This window comes from Bombus huntii, chromosome 2 (genome assembly GCF_024542735.1).
Source record: "Bombus huntii isolate Logan2020A chromosome 2, iyBomHunt1.1, whole genome shotgun sequence".
Classification (NCBI taxonomy): Eukaryota; Metazoa; Arthropoda; class Insecta; order Hymenoptera; family Apidae; genus Bombus; species Bombus huntii.
The window spans coordinates 7,254,180-7,272,084 of record NC_066239.1 but is presented as its reverse complement, the minus strand read 5'-3'; the positions used below and the strand labels follow the sequence as shown (position 1 = coordinate 7,272,084).

At 34.4% G+C, this 17,905-nt stretch overlaps 1 protein-coding gene across 7 annotated transcripts in view; it reads left to right on the top strand.

Annotated features, from left to right (window-relative positions):
* LOC126874205 (uncharacterized) overlaps positions 1-14,159 on the top strand; it is a 65,338-nt gene extending 51,179 nt beyond the window's left edge. For all 7 annotated transcript variants that reach the window (XM_050635983.1, XM_050635974.1, XM_050636007.1 and 4 more), the window contains 4 exons: positions 808-1,151; positions 5,264-5,512; positions 5,963-6,266; positions 11,138-14,159. In XM_050635983.1, coding sequence (XP_050491940.1) covers positions 808-1,151; positions 5,264-5,512; positions 5,963-6,266; positions 11,138-11,315 — 1,075 coding nt within the window. In that variant the 3' untranslated portion in view covers positions 11,316-14,159. The remainder of the gene's footprint in view (positions 1-807; positions 1,152-5,263; positions 5,513-5,962; positions 6,267-11,137) is intronic.
* Positions 14,160-17,905: the final 3,746 nt, after the last annotated feature.

Genomic DNA, 17,905 nt, shown 5'->3' with positions numbered 1-17,905 from the left:
CTAAATAATGTAGTCAAATTTTTTACGTATGAAGAATGTTCAGACACATATACCATGTTGCTCTTTATGTGTTGTTTACGCGCTTTAGTAAATCGCTAGAACAAGTTTTATATCACTAACTGACGTCGTAGAAATAACGCTCGATGTATCAGCGTCGTTGTTGACTTCACTGATATCAAACATCGCTGATGCAAATGAGATGCGAAGAAAAAAGAAAAGCAAGGAAAAACGGGTCTCGAAATAGGCAAATTATTAAAGTAAACTGTAAATTATATTTAAATTATTAGATTGCCCGAAAAGTGTCTTTCTTTCGTAAACGTGTTTTTTTACAATAGTGCATCTTCATAGAAACGAGGAACCAAGTCTGTGAAATGTCGCGATGTTTATCTCAACAGAACAAAATGGATCGTACGTAATTCGACAAAATAATATGAGGTGTAAGTGTTGTCCGTGGTAATTGTAACTGCTGGCTGTAGATGTCGCTGCTGGGGTACTGCTGTTTTTCTTCTAATTTAAGAATCGTGGAAGAAAAATCGGACTCTGGCCACCGGGACTTGAATCCGGGTCCCGAACGTTCGTAACCTAAGGCTCTAACCACTGCGCTGCCATTGTCCGGTTCTAGTTAGTGTTGAGCGGTGTTATTTTGCTGTCGAGTGCCGTTACAAATATAAAACAAGAAACGTTGTGCGTCTATTATTTCCTCATAAAACGAAAGAAACTTCTCGGACAACCTAATAAATTATAAAGTCCCCAGTAGCAGATGCTATTTGAATAATACCGAAGGAGAGATAATCAATTTCTGCGCAGTCCAAACACTGCCGAGCCTCAAGTTTCAGCGGTTACGGCCGGTTTTGGAGACGCATTGACCGCAGCGCTGGATGTGATGGCGTTCGCCCACGATCTCGACTTGTCTACTGCTACGGAAGGAATTCCGACCAACATCGGCGCGAAGCAGTCGAAATCGAAGACCGCCTGCAAGGATCAAGCGAAATCGGCGACGAATAATCAGGAGAAAGGGTCGACGGACGTTCAGCAACAACGGAAACTAACCACGGAAAATCTGGATAATCTGGCGAGCAGTCATAATGATATTGACAAAACATCCAGCGAATTTGTGGCCGTTCGCGAGATGAATTCGAAGAACGCGAGTCGTAAGTAAAGTTATTGTATTAATTAAAAAGGAATTTTATGAAAAACTATGAAGAAAAGTAGTTAATACTGTACGCTGGGTATTTCATGTTCTTAACATTTTAATATAAAGTGATAACATAGAATAATAATAATGATGTGCGAATATTCTGATATTTCCATTTTAATTTTTATATTTTTAATATTTTAACATAGAATAATAATAAGACGAATAATATAAGAATATTTTATGACTTAGGAAAAACGGTGAAATTTTAAATAGCATTGTTAACCTCTTACGAGGTAAAAGCTTGTTTTAATCTCTTGAGTATTCGTTAAAATACAACCCCTTTACATTCACGAACAGGAAATATCGCTAAATATAACAATACAATGTTTTAATAAAAATTTTACCAACTTTTTATTTTACGATATATACAACTGAATATTGTTTTGTGTAAAAATGGAGTTAAAATTCAATATCGTTAATCCTATAGCATCCACGGGCGAGATGTTTTGTGAACCGATTTTTACAGACATCGCGCAAGATATTTCGTTTATAAATGAAAAAGGTTTTTTTTCAAAAAAAAGTATAGAGATATTGAAAGTTGCAAACAATTCGATAAAAAAAAGAACATTATTCACAATGGGCACAATATAGCGATTTCTATCTCGACAATTTGTTGAACCAATCCTAATCTGTAATTCAACGAAAATTAAAATATTTCCTTTCCTTTTGAAAATGTGCGACAATAAAATTGTTTATTTTGATTTTTCTTTCAAACGATGCACTCCGTCAATTATAAACAATTTCATTTCTTTATAGTTTAAAAAGGAATGCAGGACGAATTATTCTTCTTTCTTTGACTGTCTCTACGTGTTCTTGAATTTGTTTATTAAAATTTGATATATCTCCTACATATAATCCAAATTTTGTGAGTTGTTCCGAAGCTCTATAGTAATGGCAATCGAATCAAGCTTATGAATGTGCATGAATTTTTATTAGCTGCACATAGGTTTTTACTTGTCGGATAAATTTCGATAACAAAACCAAGTTCCAACTTCGATGTTATCCGTTAGAAAGTAATATCGGGGCATGAAATAATTGGTAATTATTAAGTACAAATTATTTGATATTGAATTAAATTTCGAATTTCAGAACGTACATATATAACTGAACAGACCAAAGTAGAAATATAAATGTCGCAGCTTTTCGCGTTATTAGGAAATCTTACGAGTTTGCTAAGTAGAAGTCGATTAAATCTTGCGGATTCTTCGCTGAATGTCTCTTTTATGTCTGCATAATGATCCATGTATTTTAAAACCGAACACTTGTCATTCAACAGCACCTTAAATTCAAAAGCTTGCAGTTTCGATCTTAATCACGATAATTTGGTTATTAAAGCGTAAATGAAACGAGAGACTTTATTGATTAACCTGAAAAGTAGTGCAACAAGCATTGGATAATTTATGGCCTTTCATCCGTTAAGCATATGATTATCATAAATTAGCAAAGTTGTAACCTAATTTCCTTCGTTAATCAAATATTGTAATCCTTCAGTATTCTTCAGCGATTACTATAATATTATACCTCCTTCCCTTAATTATCACTTCTGTTTCGAGGTTTCCATTAACAAAGAACATTATCAATTCATTAATTGTCACCTTCGGTTTCTTCAAGTTTTTATACAACTATACGTACATTTTTATTGCTTTTTACTCGATATAATCAAACTATGCCAACACTACAAGATTAAACTAGATTGTAACCATTATATGTTATATATTACACGTATTGTATGTATAATGTGTAATGTAAAAAATTTAATATACGTGTGTATTTTATATCTTTTCCCCAAAAAGATAGGAGCAATACGAAAAAATAATATTTGTATTTATTTAAAGAATTATGTTTGCATATAACAACGTAGCTACTTTGATATTTACAACCATACAGACTTTTGTGTTCAAGTTTACTTTAATCCACAATTCTCTCAAATTGCAGATATTGCTACTCGTATTATTTTCTTACGAGTTCGCTAATTAGGTAAATATCAATGAAACCATAAATGTAGATTTGATTAACGTTTCGAACAGAAATATTTCAAATATTTTTCAGCGGCCTCCGACGTTTCCGCCTTTCTTGTTTCCGGCGTCCTTGATCTCGTTTCCGCTCATGAGCAACAAAACAAAATGCCGCTGTTTCAGGCATCGCTGCACAACAAGCATTTCCCATTTTTGGCCTGAAAATAATTCACATTCGTCAGGATTTAACGCAGCTTGGCCAACTTTTATTATGCAGCTTGCTGTGCGCAGGACGTTAATAAAACTTGAAAACGAGCTTGCGCATTGAAATAATGAAAACTGGTCTATTTGCGACAAACAGAAGTCTGCATGGACGCAGAAATTGCAATTTTTAACAACATCAATTTTTAAACAAGTAAATTTAAAAATAAAGATAACGATATAGACAACGAATTTCTTTTTTCAAGAGAAAGATTCCTTTTTCTCTTTTCTCTTTTTCGACAGAAAGATCAGCAACAATTGATATGTTGTTTTCATTCGTATATGTATACGGTTTCTTTTTGTCGGATATAGATCGTGAAATGTAAAAAATTAAGTTTATTAAAAAGTTTCTTTTCGTGGATTTGAAATTTGTATCTTCGTTGTTATTTCTGCTCATACGCATTTTGGTGAACGATGTTTGTTTCGACCACTCGCGGTAAGACGCGATCGCGAGGAAGCACGTCAACGGGAGTCGTAAATTTCCGTTACGATTAGATAATCGACGCCACGAAATGATCGATCCCCTATTTCGATTAGGATAATAGAGGTAGTTAAATTAAATATGACACTGATGTAACAAGTTATAAATCACAGCTTATTCCAACAACTTTGTAAAGAAGACAGTTACGCTGGTGCGTATGTATAAGATAAGTAAGTGACTGATCTAAGGGTGTAAACCCGGTCAAAAGGATGTTGACTGTTTGAAAGATGGAAAATCAGTAAAGTTCGGTGACGATGCTGTGGCGGAGGAAAGCTAAGGATGGGTGTGTCTAGCGCACGGGACCATCGGATTTGTTGATGACAATTTTGGCTAGGAGAATGAGGGAAATAGGCTTCGTTGTTAATTAGTTGTTTGCTATGGTGGTGGGTGAGGAAGGATGCTAACCGCCCTCGAGATAAAGTTGCTAGTGGGAGGCCTCATACGTGAGAAAAGGCAACTTTTCCGTGTCAACCCGTGGTGGACAATAAACTTTAGGAAACAATTCAGTGAAAGAATATCTATTCGGTCTGAAGGACCTTAACTAGAAAATTCCTAAGATTTATGGAGAGTACTTGAGACTATTGAGGGTACGCAGTAAGGATCTGAAGATATCTGACTGCAATCTTGCCCGCGATGTGTGGCCTGGTTTAGGTAGAGTGTCGCCCGACGTAATAATGTTTATACATTGTTTAGAATTGTTTGAATTTGAATGAAATAATTTTCTATATTTCTGAGAAACTGCAATTTCTTTGAACGAAACAGTGCTGGATTGAAACGTTTTGTTCAAAACAATTAACAAATTACGGTCTTCAGAAATGTTTCTACATGATGGAAATCCGTTTGCATTTGTTTAAAATTAATTTTTTAGTTACTTGTTAAGCAGCTAATTAGTATTAATACTTCTTTTAATCGTTTTTTAAACTGTCTGGAATCAGGTACTTATTTTACGTTTGTTGTTTAATACATTAACTTGATAAAGTTTCAAGGAAGATAATAGTGTAGTAACAATAAACAAATATCGATAATCACGCGATGTAATGTATATGTATAAGAATGTAACAATTTTATCCATATTTTCAATGCATTTAACTTTACTTCAGCAAAAATGGAACTATGTCCAAAAGAAATAAAAATTGCTACAGCATAAAATCGAGTTCAGTAAAAATGGAGTTGTTGAAATTTTCTCTTTGTAATAATCGCAAACGAAAAGATTTTTCATTTTTATCCAGAGATACGTCAACTTACACAATATTCGAGCAGTGTCTAAAGAAGAATATATCAATCTTATTAATATTATTTATAGATATAATAGACTTCGCAAAACGATGAATATTAAAAAAAAACTCAAAAGATACATATTTATCCTAGATTCGAGCATGGCCGAGGATTTTCAGGATCCGCTTTTGGAGCTTGTGATTGCTTCCGAAAATACGGACGATCCTGAAACGCTGCTGAAAATAGCGGAGCGGGCCGCGGCGAATTTCGAAGTAGAGAGCAGTTCGAAAATAAATCTGCAAATTTTGGAGCAATTCACGATGACTAAGCTACCTATGGAGGAGAAAGTTGCCGCTAGAAAGAAGCAGTACTTTGTTGAATCGAGTGACAACGATTTTGGTGGTAATGACGAACTACTTTCCGTAAAATATTTCTTTGATATTCTAAGAATTAATCAATGGCATGGTCGCACACTAATTGCCTATTACTAAATGCGCCACCGATTGCATTAAGTGTAATTGTTACTAGGCGAATTTGAATGAATCATCTCTGTACATTTGCGTCTTACATAATTTAATCTGCAAGCATCTCATCAAATCGAATTTTATTTTTGCTTTATTCCGAGCAACGAAACGAATAATACCAAAGAATTATTACAAACCATCAACATTTTAAATTTATGTTTAATATTTAACATGCATTTATACGCGTATAATCAAAGTATTAAAAAGCGAAGCGATCTCTCAACGATAATTTTACAATGAAGATATCAAAGAATAAAACCAGCGTAAATTTTGTTGGAGAGTGTTAAGCGCCACGCGAATTTCATGAAAATTGATTGTCTTATCGCAGGCGACAACCTACTCGGAACCGAGGCCCGTCTACGTAGAATAAGATCAGCGAACAACAGATTTATCACGACACGGAGACGGTCGCGGCACACCGATGACGACCTGTCATCTACGTCGTCCACATCCGCCGACAGAAATCCTCAATATCAGCCATTGCTCAACGGCCCTGAGAACTTGGCGAGCCGTCAAATCGAAAGTCGAGAGAGCTCTATCGAAGCAATTAAGCCGCAAGTAAAGCAGAACGGGTCATGCGATTCAGTGAAGATCAAGGTTCAGAAGCGTCGACCGAAAACGGCGAAAAATAGGTAGCTAATTCATAATGAAACTCTTCTAAATCTCTTTTTCTCTTTTAAATCATTGATAGAATTAAACTTTAATTATGGAATTAAGGATTAACGTACTTTAATAGCTGAAAAAGGTGAAAATATTTTTGAATAATTTACATCCCCAAATCAAAGTCTGTATTTCTATAGAGTATAAAAAAGTTAAATAGATAAGAAGCGGGCGAAAGGGGATGTTTTTCTAGGGACGACATATCAGTAAGATTAAAGTACTGTTATTTGATTTTAATTAGTATTGTTAGGATTATCCGATTATAAGTTTCTCCCTATATTTACCTGTCCTATCTTCTATTTGTTAGAAAAAGTCTACTTTAGCCTTTAACTACGGACCACTTAACTGTTAGAAGAGTCTGTATTTTCGTTTCATTACTACAATCTAGCAAAGGAGCTTAAAAAATTCAACATTTGAGTACTTTTAACCGTAAAAAATCTATATCAATGAATATATATATATATAGTTATAGATTAAAATATCGATATTAGAGTAATATTATATTATTGTAGCTAAAGGTTAACCTAATTATTCGACGTAATTGATAAAAACCTGAAATTCGTATCAAAATTACTATTAAGAGCATCAATTTCGCAGAGCTTGCCTTACTTCCTCAATTAAGGTGGTTCATTACGAAAAATCTATACTTACCAGAAAGCAATATTAACGTTTGATATTTCAACGTCGTCGTCATTTTCCTCGATCGTCAATCCCATTACCCGTATCCAATTTGAATCTCCCGTAACGCGAGCGTCATCGGACATCTAACAAAGCCATATACACGTAACAAAACAATTATCACTTAAAGAACTGCTAAATGGAAATCCGTGGTACGGCCGAACTGACTTCTTTGGACTTTAATGAAATTTCATCGAGCCGCCGCGTGAACGCCCGTCAGAGAAACGATAGTATAGAAAATACACAATTTCCTGGCCCGGCCTCGAAAAGTAATTACAACATAATGGCCGAGTTACAACGTTTCGTGGCATTCGTGTTAAGTCACGGCTCGGATGTATGTACAGCCACGCATACGTATACCGGACAAAGGTATATAGAATCAGGCTGAAAACACTAGAAGCATTGGACAACACTATCAACAATCGATCGTGTGTCGACATACCGGAACACGAAGAACACGCAATATTGGAACATAGATTTCCTATTTAGATTTGTCGAATGTTTCCTTTCACCATTTTCCGTCCGAAGTCGGAAAACAGACAGGTTCGCTTCCGCGTATAAAACACGTACTCATGGATGAAATTAAGAATGGGTTTCGATTGTTTTGCATCGGTGAAATTATACATGGTTCGTTGTAATTGCGTAGAATAGGAATAATACCGCAGTATCGCTCAAAGGTATGTGGATGCTTGCTTACTTTTAACGCAATTGAATAATTTCGTTATAGAATTACACAGAAAAAGATCCAGATTAATTTTACTCTTTATTATCAGACTGCGGATTTTTATACACTTTTATACTTTTACGAATAGAACTAAAGAAATGAAATTTAAATAGGAATTTGTTTCATCTCTTGAGTATTATAACAAATACTTTATTTTGTGTATTTTATATATTTTTATGTGTTATATACACCATCAAATTTCCCATAAATACATAGAAATCCGCATTCTAGTGATAAAGAATAGAATCGATCTGGATCTTTTTCCGCGTAATTTTGTAACGAAATTATTTGATTCTATCAAAAGTAAGCAAGCGTTTACATACTTTTAAGCGATATTGTGCTATTATTCCCTTTATTCATTATTATAGCTGTATCTCGTAGCATGTTACGACATGATAAAATTTGTTTCTACATAATCTGCGGAAGATCGACATCTGTAAAGTTTTCCTTTCCTTTCAAGAAAACATGTACTTCCGTTGTTACTCCTCATCGAAACACGGAATTATTCTTTTATCATAAAGAATCGGTTTTCTGTTAATTTTATTAAGAATTTAAACGAACATTCCTTTAAGGTGCACAATTTTTCATTATTCAATTTCCAAGTAATCGTGTTTCAGAACAAAGAGAGCACAGCGAACGAGTCACTCGAAACTATAGACTCAGAGCTGTGATTAATCGTCACAATGAAATCATTGTGTGTTACTCAGATTGCACAGTGCTCGTTGTTACCTCGCGAATAGAATAATACAAGACGTTTTGTTCCAACGTTAGAATAAATCTTACGCATCTGCAGCAGAAGTTTGCCACGCGAGGTACCTATTCATCGAAACATTCTTCTTTGCGGATTATCTGCAAGGTAACCGCTGGAATTTTATGGGCGTGGCAGGATAGAAAATAAATTTCAACGATTATTATTTTCAACCTGTCGTATTTTCCTTTATGGACTGAATGAATTAGACACGAAAGACAGTAATCATTTTGTTTCTGAAAATTTAAAAGTTAACCATACTAGTGTAATACAAAAGTGTCGTTGAACTGAAGAAAATTTATAGGAAGTATAGAATCTATCGATTCAGCTTGTGAGCGCTATAAATATATCATTGCAGTTTGAATGTAATTAAATATAATTGTTGCTATAATTATTCTCAATTTGGAAGAATTTTCTTTATCTTATATCTATCCCTTGACGAGTGAGCATTATTGAGGATAATGAACTCCTGAAATAACAAAATTGCTTTGTAAAATTTTTCTCCGAAGATGATTAAATCGTAGTTGATATTTTCTTTTAAAAAAAAAGATAACGAATTTAATACTCTAACGTTTTGAAATAATCTATTATTACTAATTATAACTTTATATGAATTTGTTTATAAATTATAGTCCTTTCGTAGAAATAATCCTATGAAACGCGACAGATACTTTTTCCGCGTTATACCATACGCGTGAAAATATTTTTCTAAACAAAAAGTCGAAAAGAGCGTTACATCCCAAAAAACTAGACTCCAGAGCTAGAATGTATTAAGTCTATTTTTTTTTCAAAAATAACATTTTATATGTTTCCCGCGTCAAAGTCTTCGCTCTTTCCGATAGTAAAAATTTTCTCATCCTAAACTTTTCGTATAATAGCGTAAAAATAACATTCAGTCCGTATCTCGATACAAAGTTCTTGCAACTATGATTTCCTTTGCTTTAAAGTTTAAGAAACATGACTCAATACGCTCTGGTTTTGGATTCCAGAAATATTAAATTTATCTAGCACGTTACACGATGCATTTGTCGCTCTCTACGACTATTAATTCTGCCACTGTTTCGTCACGTTATATAGTTTACATATTTCGTTTCTTAGTTCAAAAATTTCTTACAACTTTTCATTCTGATCGACGTTGATTCGCATGAGTCGCATCACTCGTTCGATCATCGACTTGTCACACGATTTTTATCCGAGATCCTAAAGCAACCAATGGGACGTGGATAACGAAATGATGAATAGCTATCCGAAACAAGTAATGTAAATTACCGTGCGCGAATTTCAAAATTTTCCGCACCGATATGTAATACAGGAGGCGTCTGTTATCGATACAGTTAGTTTCGGTGAAACGTCAACGTCCTCTGTAATTATTCCACGGAACTCGATGCTGCGATAAATTATTAATCACTCGTTAATAATTCTTCTTCAAACGAACGCCACGGGACAACGAAATCGGATCACGACGTATGCACCCGTTCGATAAACAGTATTGGGAATCACGCGAGCGCGATATTGCTCGTGAAAGAAGGGATTTAAACGCGGAACGATCGGTGATATCGACGATTACCAAAGGCAAATTGAAAGTATAGCTTTATTAGGCGGGATAAACGCGGAGTGCGAGTCGTTTCCAGAGCAAATTGAGATTATGCGATAAAAAGGCGACAACGGAAGCGAATTCGTAAATATTGTCATAATGAATTGCTTATTTATCCGATCGGATTATATTGTTTAATTGATTTCTTCCATATTGGTGTATGCAGGGACGTAGTAATAAAAAGTGGGAGGATATTATTTCCGACAAAAAGTATGAATGTTTAATTTCATTTTATATGACAAGCTCTTATTTCGATCATTTCAAAATTAGAGAAACATCGGAACAAATGCACAAGGGGCGAAGTATTGATCACAGTCAATGTCGTTGTTTCTATTATTTCTCGAATCAGCTAAATATGCAATATCGATTTGGAAGTAGGATTGAATAAATTCGAACAAAAGCATTACACGTACACAACGCAATATCCAAAGAATCATTCATTTTTATAACAGCCATTCTTTCACCAGATATGAGCGACATTCAGGGCTGTTATGCTATTGGAATGCGTAGTCATTCTCGAATTCCAATTTTGTCGCGCTTTGATGTAAATTATTTTTCGAAATATTTAAATATACGCGCTTATCCATGGTTCTATCGACGAAGATAAATTTCCAACGCCGTTATCAGCCACGTACTTAACTCCAAATTATTATGCTTCTACCCAGAGCCGCATTTGCCATAAGGCGCATTAGGAGCAAGGTGGGGCCTCGCTCTCTACGTGGCCACATCTTAAAACTTAACTCGGCAACCTAATTAGACCTTGTAACGCCGTTGTTCCTAGGGCTTCTAGAAGTATACATATGGTCTTGCTTCTACTTCCATCATTCAGTTCCAACGTCCTTTATATAAAATTCGACTTCCTAACCCGTAGAAAGAAAACAAGTAAAAAAAGAAATAAGAGAAAACGGAAAGAAAAAAGAAACGAAGACGAAAAGAATAAGAAAATCCTATCTTACCAAGACCTTTCGAATCGCAAGTTCGAAAGAACCCATTCCTCCAATCCCGATCGGAGGCAATGTTCGCGGCGTTAGTGTCCGTGAGCACAGGAAACGATTGACCGTTCGTTTAATGGTTTCTGTTCGGCACGATGCATGCACAGGGTATCACCGAAGGAAATAGAGGAGGCTGGTCCGAGGAGAAGAGAATCGATCGAGCGGAATAAGGCGGTTTCACCGGCGACGTCGCCTACTGATCCGCTCGAACCATGGAGCACACGCGGCATTAAGGACATGAACACGATATTGGCTTGGGAGGAGAATACGCCGGACAGTCCTTAACGAAACTTTACGATATTATGCGCCGTGTACCTCCGGCTGACCGTTCGATCGACAAAATGGCATCAATGGTTTTTGCCCTGGCAGCAAGCTGCGACGCGTCAAGTACTTGGAAGCTCGAGATCGCTCGAAAGCCAAACCGAGATTCAAGTGATATAGAGAATTCTTGAAGGATTCGATGGTAACGTTGAGGAAGTATCGAGAGAAAAAGGGAAAACACAGTCGCTACAAACGGTATTTGTATGCCCATCAAACAAACTCTTATCGCAAGATATAGTTTCTGTTATTTAAATAGCTTCTCACATTTCACTTTCACAGTATCAATGTTATTTGCAGTATTGAGTTTGTAGCTGCCGACTATAGGTATTGGAATACTTATTGATATTTGGTGCAGAATGCTATTCACTGCTTTTATCCTTTAGTTATTTTATTGCTAACCAGTCATTTCGTCCGCAACGTATATGTATTTTTTGTAATGTAAAATATTAAGTAGGAAATGAAATTTGTTAGATTTTTCGAATAAATGTAACCAGTAGGTGTCCCAATATTTATGGTTGGTTATATGAAAGTATTACTAAGTCGGACGAAATTTGAAATACTTGGACCCAATTAATAGGTATGTAAATGCCCAAATAAATACAACGATGTACAAATGCTTTTTTGTAGCCACTGTATATTGCCAGTTCGAAGCATATATACATGTAATGTATATAAATACGTACAAGTTTGTTTTTCGCTCAAACTGTCTGGGTACAACGCGAAGTTATGTTATTTCGTGTTATGTCTGTCGTTATTAGGCATTTTACATCTTATTTCAGCGAAACGCAATTTGTCTTACATCGAGTATTGTGTGTAACATATTTCCGTTGAGAAAGACAAAGTGAAAGTTGACAAGAATCTTTTTGATTTCAATTGTTCGAAATGAATTTTATAGAACTTTTGAAAGTTGTTTTAACTTCGTATCGCAAAAGTAAATTGTGATTGAGTTTCTTTAGAGATGTTAGAGAGATTCAGAAACAAACTTGCAGTAATTAACGAATGAAAAAGATATAGGTTTTTATTCGAAAAAGTGGTTCAAACGTTAAAATTGTAACGTCATCAGATCAAGTTCATTTATGTATTTAAGGAACAATAGGATTAAAAATTTAATAAGATTGTCGTCCTTGTACGCGGATGATACAAGGAGCGTTTTTGCCATTCATTTAGTTCGTTAGTTAAATCTCTATAAATGAATAACAAACGTATCAAATGTTCATCCAAGAACACTCTAATCCGATTACAAGGAGTACGAAAATACGAAGATGCTAGGCGAAAAAGCGTTTATTCCTTTTGTAGCGTACCAACATTGACTAATACCATAAAGGACAATGACGTAATGATAAAATCAACAAATAGCAATTTCTTTCTGCAAAGGGATTAATTCTTCGCATTTGTGATCGCAGAAAAAAATCAAAGAACTAAAATTCTTGCTGACGAACGCCACTCGTTTGATCAGATGTTGCTCATTAAACTGTTCTTTGATATGAAAGCATATACATCTCGATAAAGAAACAACAGCAATGAAAAATAAAACTCTAGATATTTTGAAACAAAGTTTTGAAAATTACTTAATTAAAAGCTTTTATAGAAATATTGTATAATAAAATATATATAGTAATTTGAAGCATAGTTTGGGTATCTACGAATAAACGTTCAGTTTTTGATAGATCAATTTTAATTAAAGATATTGCTCTAGCATATAGATTATTGAAGTTCAAGAAAGTTCAAGTTGAAGAAACAAATGTATCATGATATCAAGTAATTTGGCATTTAAGTAGTATCTAAGTAATTTTTAAATTAAATAAAAAATATGAAGGAATTTAATAAAAAATATTGCACGTGCCAAAAAAGAAAAAGGAATATAAATCTTATAACAGTACGCCCTATTTGACAAATGATCGGAATACTTACACGGGGCTATACAGTTGTAAATATTTTAGGACATTTTGTAGAGTAAGATTCAAATAGCGTTATGTATAAACGATTTTTGCATTAGATCAATTTTCCAGTAGATCAATTTTAAATAAAAATCATTCTAAGATCATTCGTATGGCCATTTCCTAGCGTAGGGATAAGGAAGAGAAGATTAAGGTTTATACATACGAAAAGTAATGTGAATTTTGATCCATTAAGAAATTTCTTTTGTGTTTACTCTCAAGTTAAAATTCGATAGAAATTCTAATTTCACGTTCAAAAATTCTATTTTAATTTATAATTTGCTATTATTACTGATATGGATCTAAATTATTAATTTTGCTCCCGTTTTTCCCACGTTCGATTTTGAAAGTTTATCATGCACATAACGCTGCACTCACAACTCTTCTATAACTCATCTTTATATTTATTCCAAGCAGAGTGTTATTAAAATACTTAAGAAAAGTTTCCTACTATTTATAGGAATGAAAGATGTATTGTGCAAACTTTCCTTCTTCAGAGTTACGGTCTTCGAAAACCACATGCAAAGTTACATCGACTTCTTCGTTTAATGATCCAAATGTAATCGAGCTCTTATAACAATGAAAAAAGAAATACGAAACCGTACAATCGCAAATGTTTTTCCTTGGAATTGGAATTTGGAATTTTGAAGTTGCACACAAAACGGTATATTTGTACGGAAGAAAAAAGCGTAGGAAGGAAAGTTACAATTATCGGAAAATGTAGGAAAGAATTTAAATTATTGTAACAGAAATTATCATGACAAAGTTAACAGTGCAAGAGATTAGAAGTTATACGTACAAGCTAATATAGTATACAAGATGTACCGCAGTTACGTTTGATACGTAAAAATAGGGAAATTGGAACATATTTCTCAGAAATCTGATGTCTAGAGATACGACAGAGGAAAGCGAAATCGAAGCAGACGGTTTCCAATATTAAGAGGAACAGCAAACTGTTATAAATGTGTCTTTAACAATACTAGAACTATTTCTGTAGCAATAACGCGGAGCGTGGAACAATTATCTTTTTTACGTACATATTTAAAATAAAATATTATATTACGTATCCGGTGTATTATTTTTCCTCCATATTTTATTTACTTTTTATAACTGAGTAATATGTAGAATTGGGAAATGTATCGTACTTATATTGTATAAAGCCTCAGTTCGTGGTATATTGAGAAGCTCGTTTAAATATGTTTCGCGCGTGCTTGGTAATTTTGGAAATATTTGCAATATTTTTAGGTGACAGGATGTACCTACTTCTACAATACTCCATTTATCGACACGATATTTTAGTTAGCGCCCCGATTAACTGGATTTTCGCTGATTGTAACGGGGTTAGGTTGTAACGGGGGAATAGGTAAACTCTTAAATAAACTAAAATAAACTTAAATAAACTACAATCATATATGTCGCATATTGCTAATAGGCAATGCATATTATTACGCGCAAACGCGTTGATGCGTGCAGGATACGGAGCCTGGCATCAAGAGGTTAATTCGGTTTATCATCGGCCTCAAGGTATCCAGTACGCTTTAGTAAAAAATCTGATGCGCACGAGTGACATTCGTAGGATAACTTCGAGAACCAATTTAACCAATTAATGGAAAAAAATCATGCAGTGCATTTTTTCCATTAACCAAAATCAAATCTCTTTCGTTGATTTTGGGTATCACTTACATTCTAAATACATTTGCACACTTAAATTTACCATGAATAAGCATTAAATAAATGTGCGTAGTTATATTACTGCTAGCATAAACGTTTATTAAATTAATCGACTATTTCAACTACAGTGGTCAACTACATTATTGTAATTTAATCGCTCGTATCTTAGGTCCGTAATTATTCTATCGTTTTCTACGATCTCGTCCAATGTTATTCCAAAGCTATTCTTAAATCTAGAGCTGAAGTTCTTTTCTTATCGAAACAACAATCGTTTTACTTTTGAAGTCGTTCAAATAATTATACACATGTTAGCGTATACAAAGAAGTTCACACGTCATTTCCGACGGAAAGTAATCTTGTTTGCATTTGAAAGTGTGCATACGGATGTTATTAGAACGCAAATGTAACCGCATGCGCTGGGCTTAACGCAGCTGCGTATACACGCGGTCGATGTTTCAAGTTGAAACATTCAACACTAAAGAAAGTCCGTGAATTAAGAGCTTAGAAGGCTTAGGTACGAGAAATGGAGGCCTCTTAGGTGCTTGATTGCAATAGCATGCAAGAGAAATTAGTCCTCTTATCGGTGCAATTTCATTAATAAACTACGTCACTGCCCTATTTTTAACGTGTCTAGAGATCAACGCAGTTGTGTATCCCGAAGCGACGCGTGGAATTATCGTGCGTTTGATACATATGTAAAAAGAAAAGAGAGGACAGAATCTCGAGGATCTTATGCATATCTCTCGTGTGAAAACGATGTATACGCGAGAAATATACTAGTAGAGGTGAAAAAGTAAATTATTTCCAACCTGTTCTTATTTTATTATTAATTATTCTTTCTTGAATTATTCATTATTTGATGTGTGCATAGCTTTTTTTATTTAGCCAAAGTAACCCAGATAATAAATAATAAATGTATGTTTGTTATAGTTTTAATATGCGACGAGGGAAAAATTTTGTGCACCGTTCGTGTAATGTTGGGATCGTTATTATCTATATTATCAGCTTTCCTATCAGTCACATTGGTTTTAGAAATGTGTATTCGTGATTTGTACTCTCTTTTAAAATATTTAACAATATATAGTCTTCGCCAAATTAATATATAAGTATAATAGTCTTTTTAATATTATTTCGATTCTTACTAAGGAGTGCGAAATTCGAATTTTTGTTTCTTAAAAATAAAGATGGAATTAATTTCAATGCCGCTTGAAAGGTACACTAATAGCTAGACCGTAAATTTTTATTTTTTGCGAGAAATTTCAAAATGTATAAATCCGCACAACACACAAAAATATACAAGTTGTCCAAAGTAGAGTACTTTCAGTTACGATTTCTATTAGATTAAATTGGAATCTCTATTTGAATTTTACATATGGCTTTAGCTATGTCCATAAAAATGTATGTACATTTGATAGCTATAACGAATCAAACTTCAACAGCTTGAAGATAAAAATAGGTACCACGGTATAACATTCGACAAACTTAACACACTGCTTCTTTTTTATTCCTTTCCTCCCCGATTTTCTCGCGAATCTAAGAACTACCGATATAAAATTTTGGTTGGTCGTTTCTCCTCCAAGCGTTCTTTTGTGGCTTGGGCCATTGCCATTCCAACAAGACCATGAACGAGAGGGAAGAAAAAGGCCAGCGATATACGAAGGCTCGCTGACTCGGAAAACTTTCCGTCTCCCGCGCGTATTGAAACAGTAATGATATGGGAAGAAGTCGGTGGGATAACGAAATGAAAACACGTGCTGAACATCCGAAAATCGTCCAACTTGTCGGTAAGTTGCGTCGGTGCCGTTTACGCGTTATAGCGCTTCCGCCTGGGGAACAATATAGACACTGTGTGCCGGAACTTTTACCATATGGTCGAAATAAAAATCAACCGAGGGATAATTAGCTGTGTAAATAGTCGCAAATACGCAACTTCGTTACTGGACTTTTTGTACATGGTTGACACGTTGACTGCCACGGTGTACATCAGTGACAAACGTTTTATTAAATTTAAAATGATTGAATTAAGATAAATTTCCGTGGACCGAAAAATTGTCAGTAATGTGAAAATTGAGAAAAACTGCGCAATATAATATTGTATTATTATATGATATAATATTTGCGAAAAATAAATGTTATGACGTAGTATATTTCAATCTATTGCGGCTCCACTGATAAACATAAACTTCGCGTGTAATATGTATATATACAATAAAAATACATGAACTTTTTGAAGGAAATTCACAAACCGTCCTTTATAAGTGGGAGATATATAGGTAAACACGTGAATCGAGAGGGAAAATTTAATGTTATAAGATTTCAATCTTCTATAAAAAAATTCAATTCTGGTAACGTATGCAGACACCGTGTGTTAAACGATAATTACATATTTGATTAGAAGATTTGTTACGAGGAGGAAAAAATAATTGTAATTATAAGTTGCTAATTGTTACTTTTCATTAATTTGCAGACGACCAGCTTTCCCGTGTTTTTACTATGACTGTTGATTTTGGACTGGGTGACTGCTTAGATATATACGTATATCCTTGCATATTTTACACGAAACGTTCCTATTCCAGTAGAGTGAATATACATGTGCTAGATGCTGTTTCTACATCGCTTAAAATAAATACTAGTACCTATACTGTTGATAATTCAATGGATCGTATTCAACAGTTTTAATCTGAAAATATTTATATCCGAAGCTAATGTAAAAATACCATTAACGTATTATCACATACTTATATGTATTGATCAACGAAATTATCGTTTCAATTTATAGAATAGCAGGCTCGTAACTAAAAGTTAAGCGATTAACCATCACCATCGTGAAATCTCAGTCGGAGCGAGCGTTGGTTACCATTAAGGAACTGGTACGTAGGGTTGTTATCCTCTTTTGGTTCGTCCTACCCGCTTAGTTTTTAACGAACATCATTTCCGGCAGGTAAA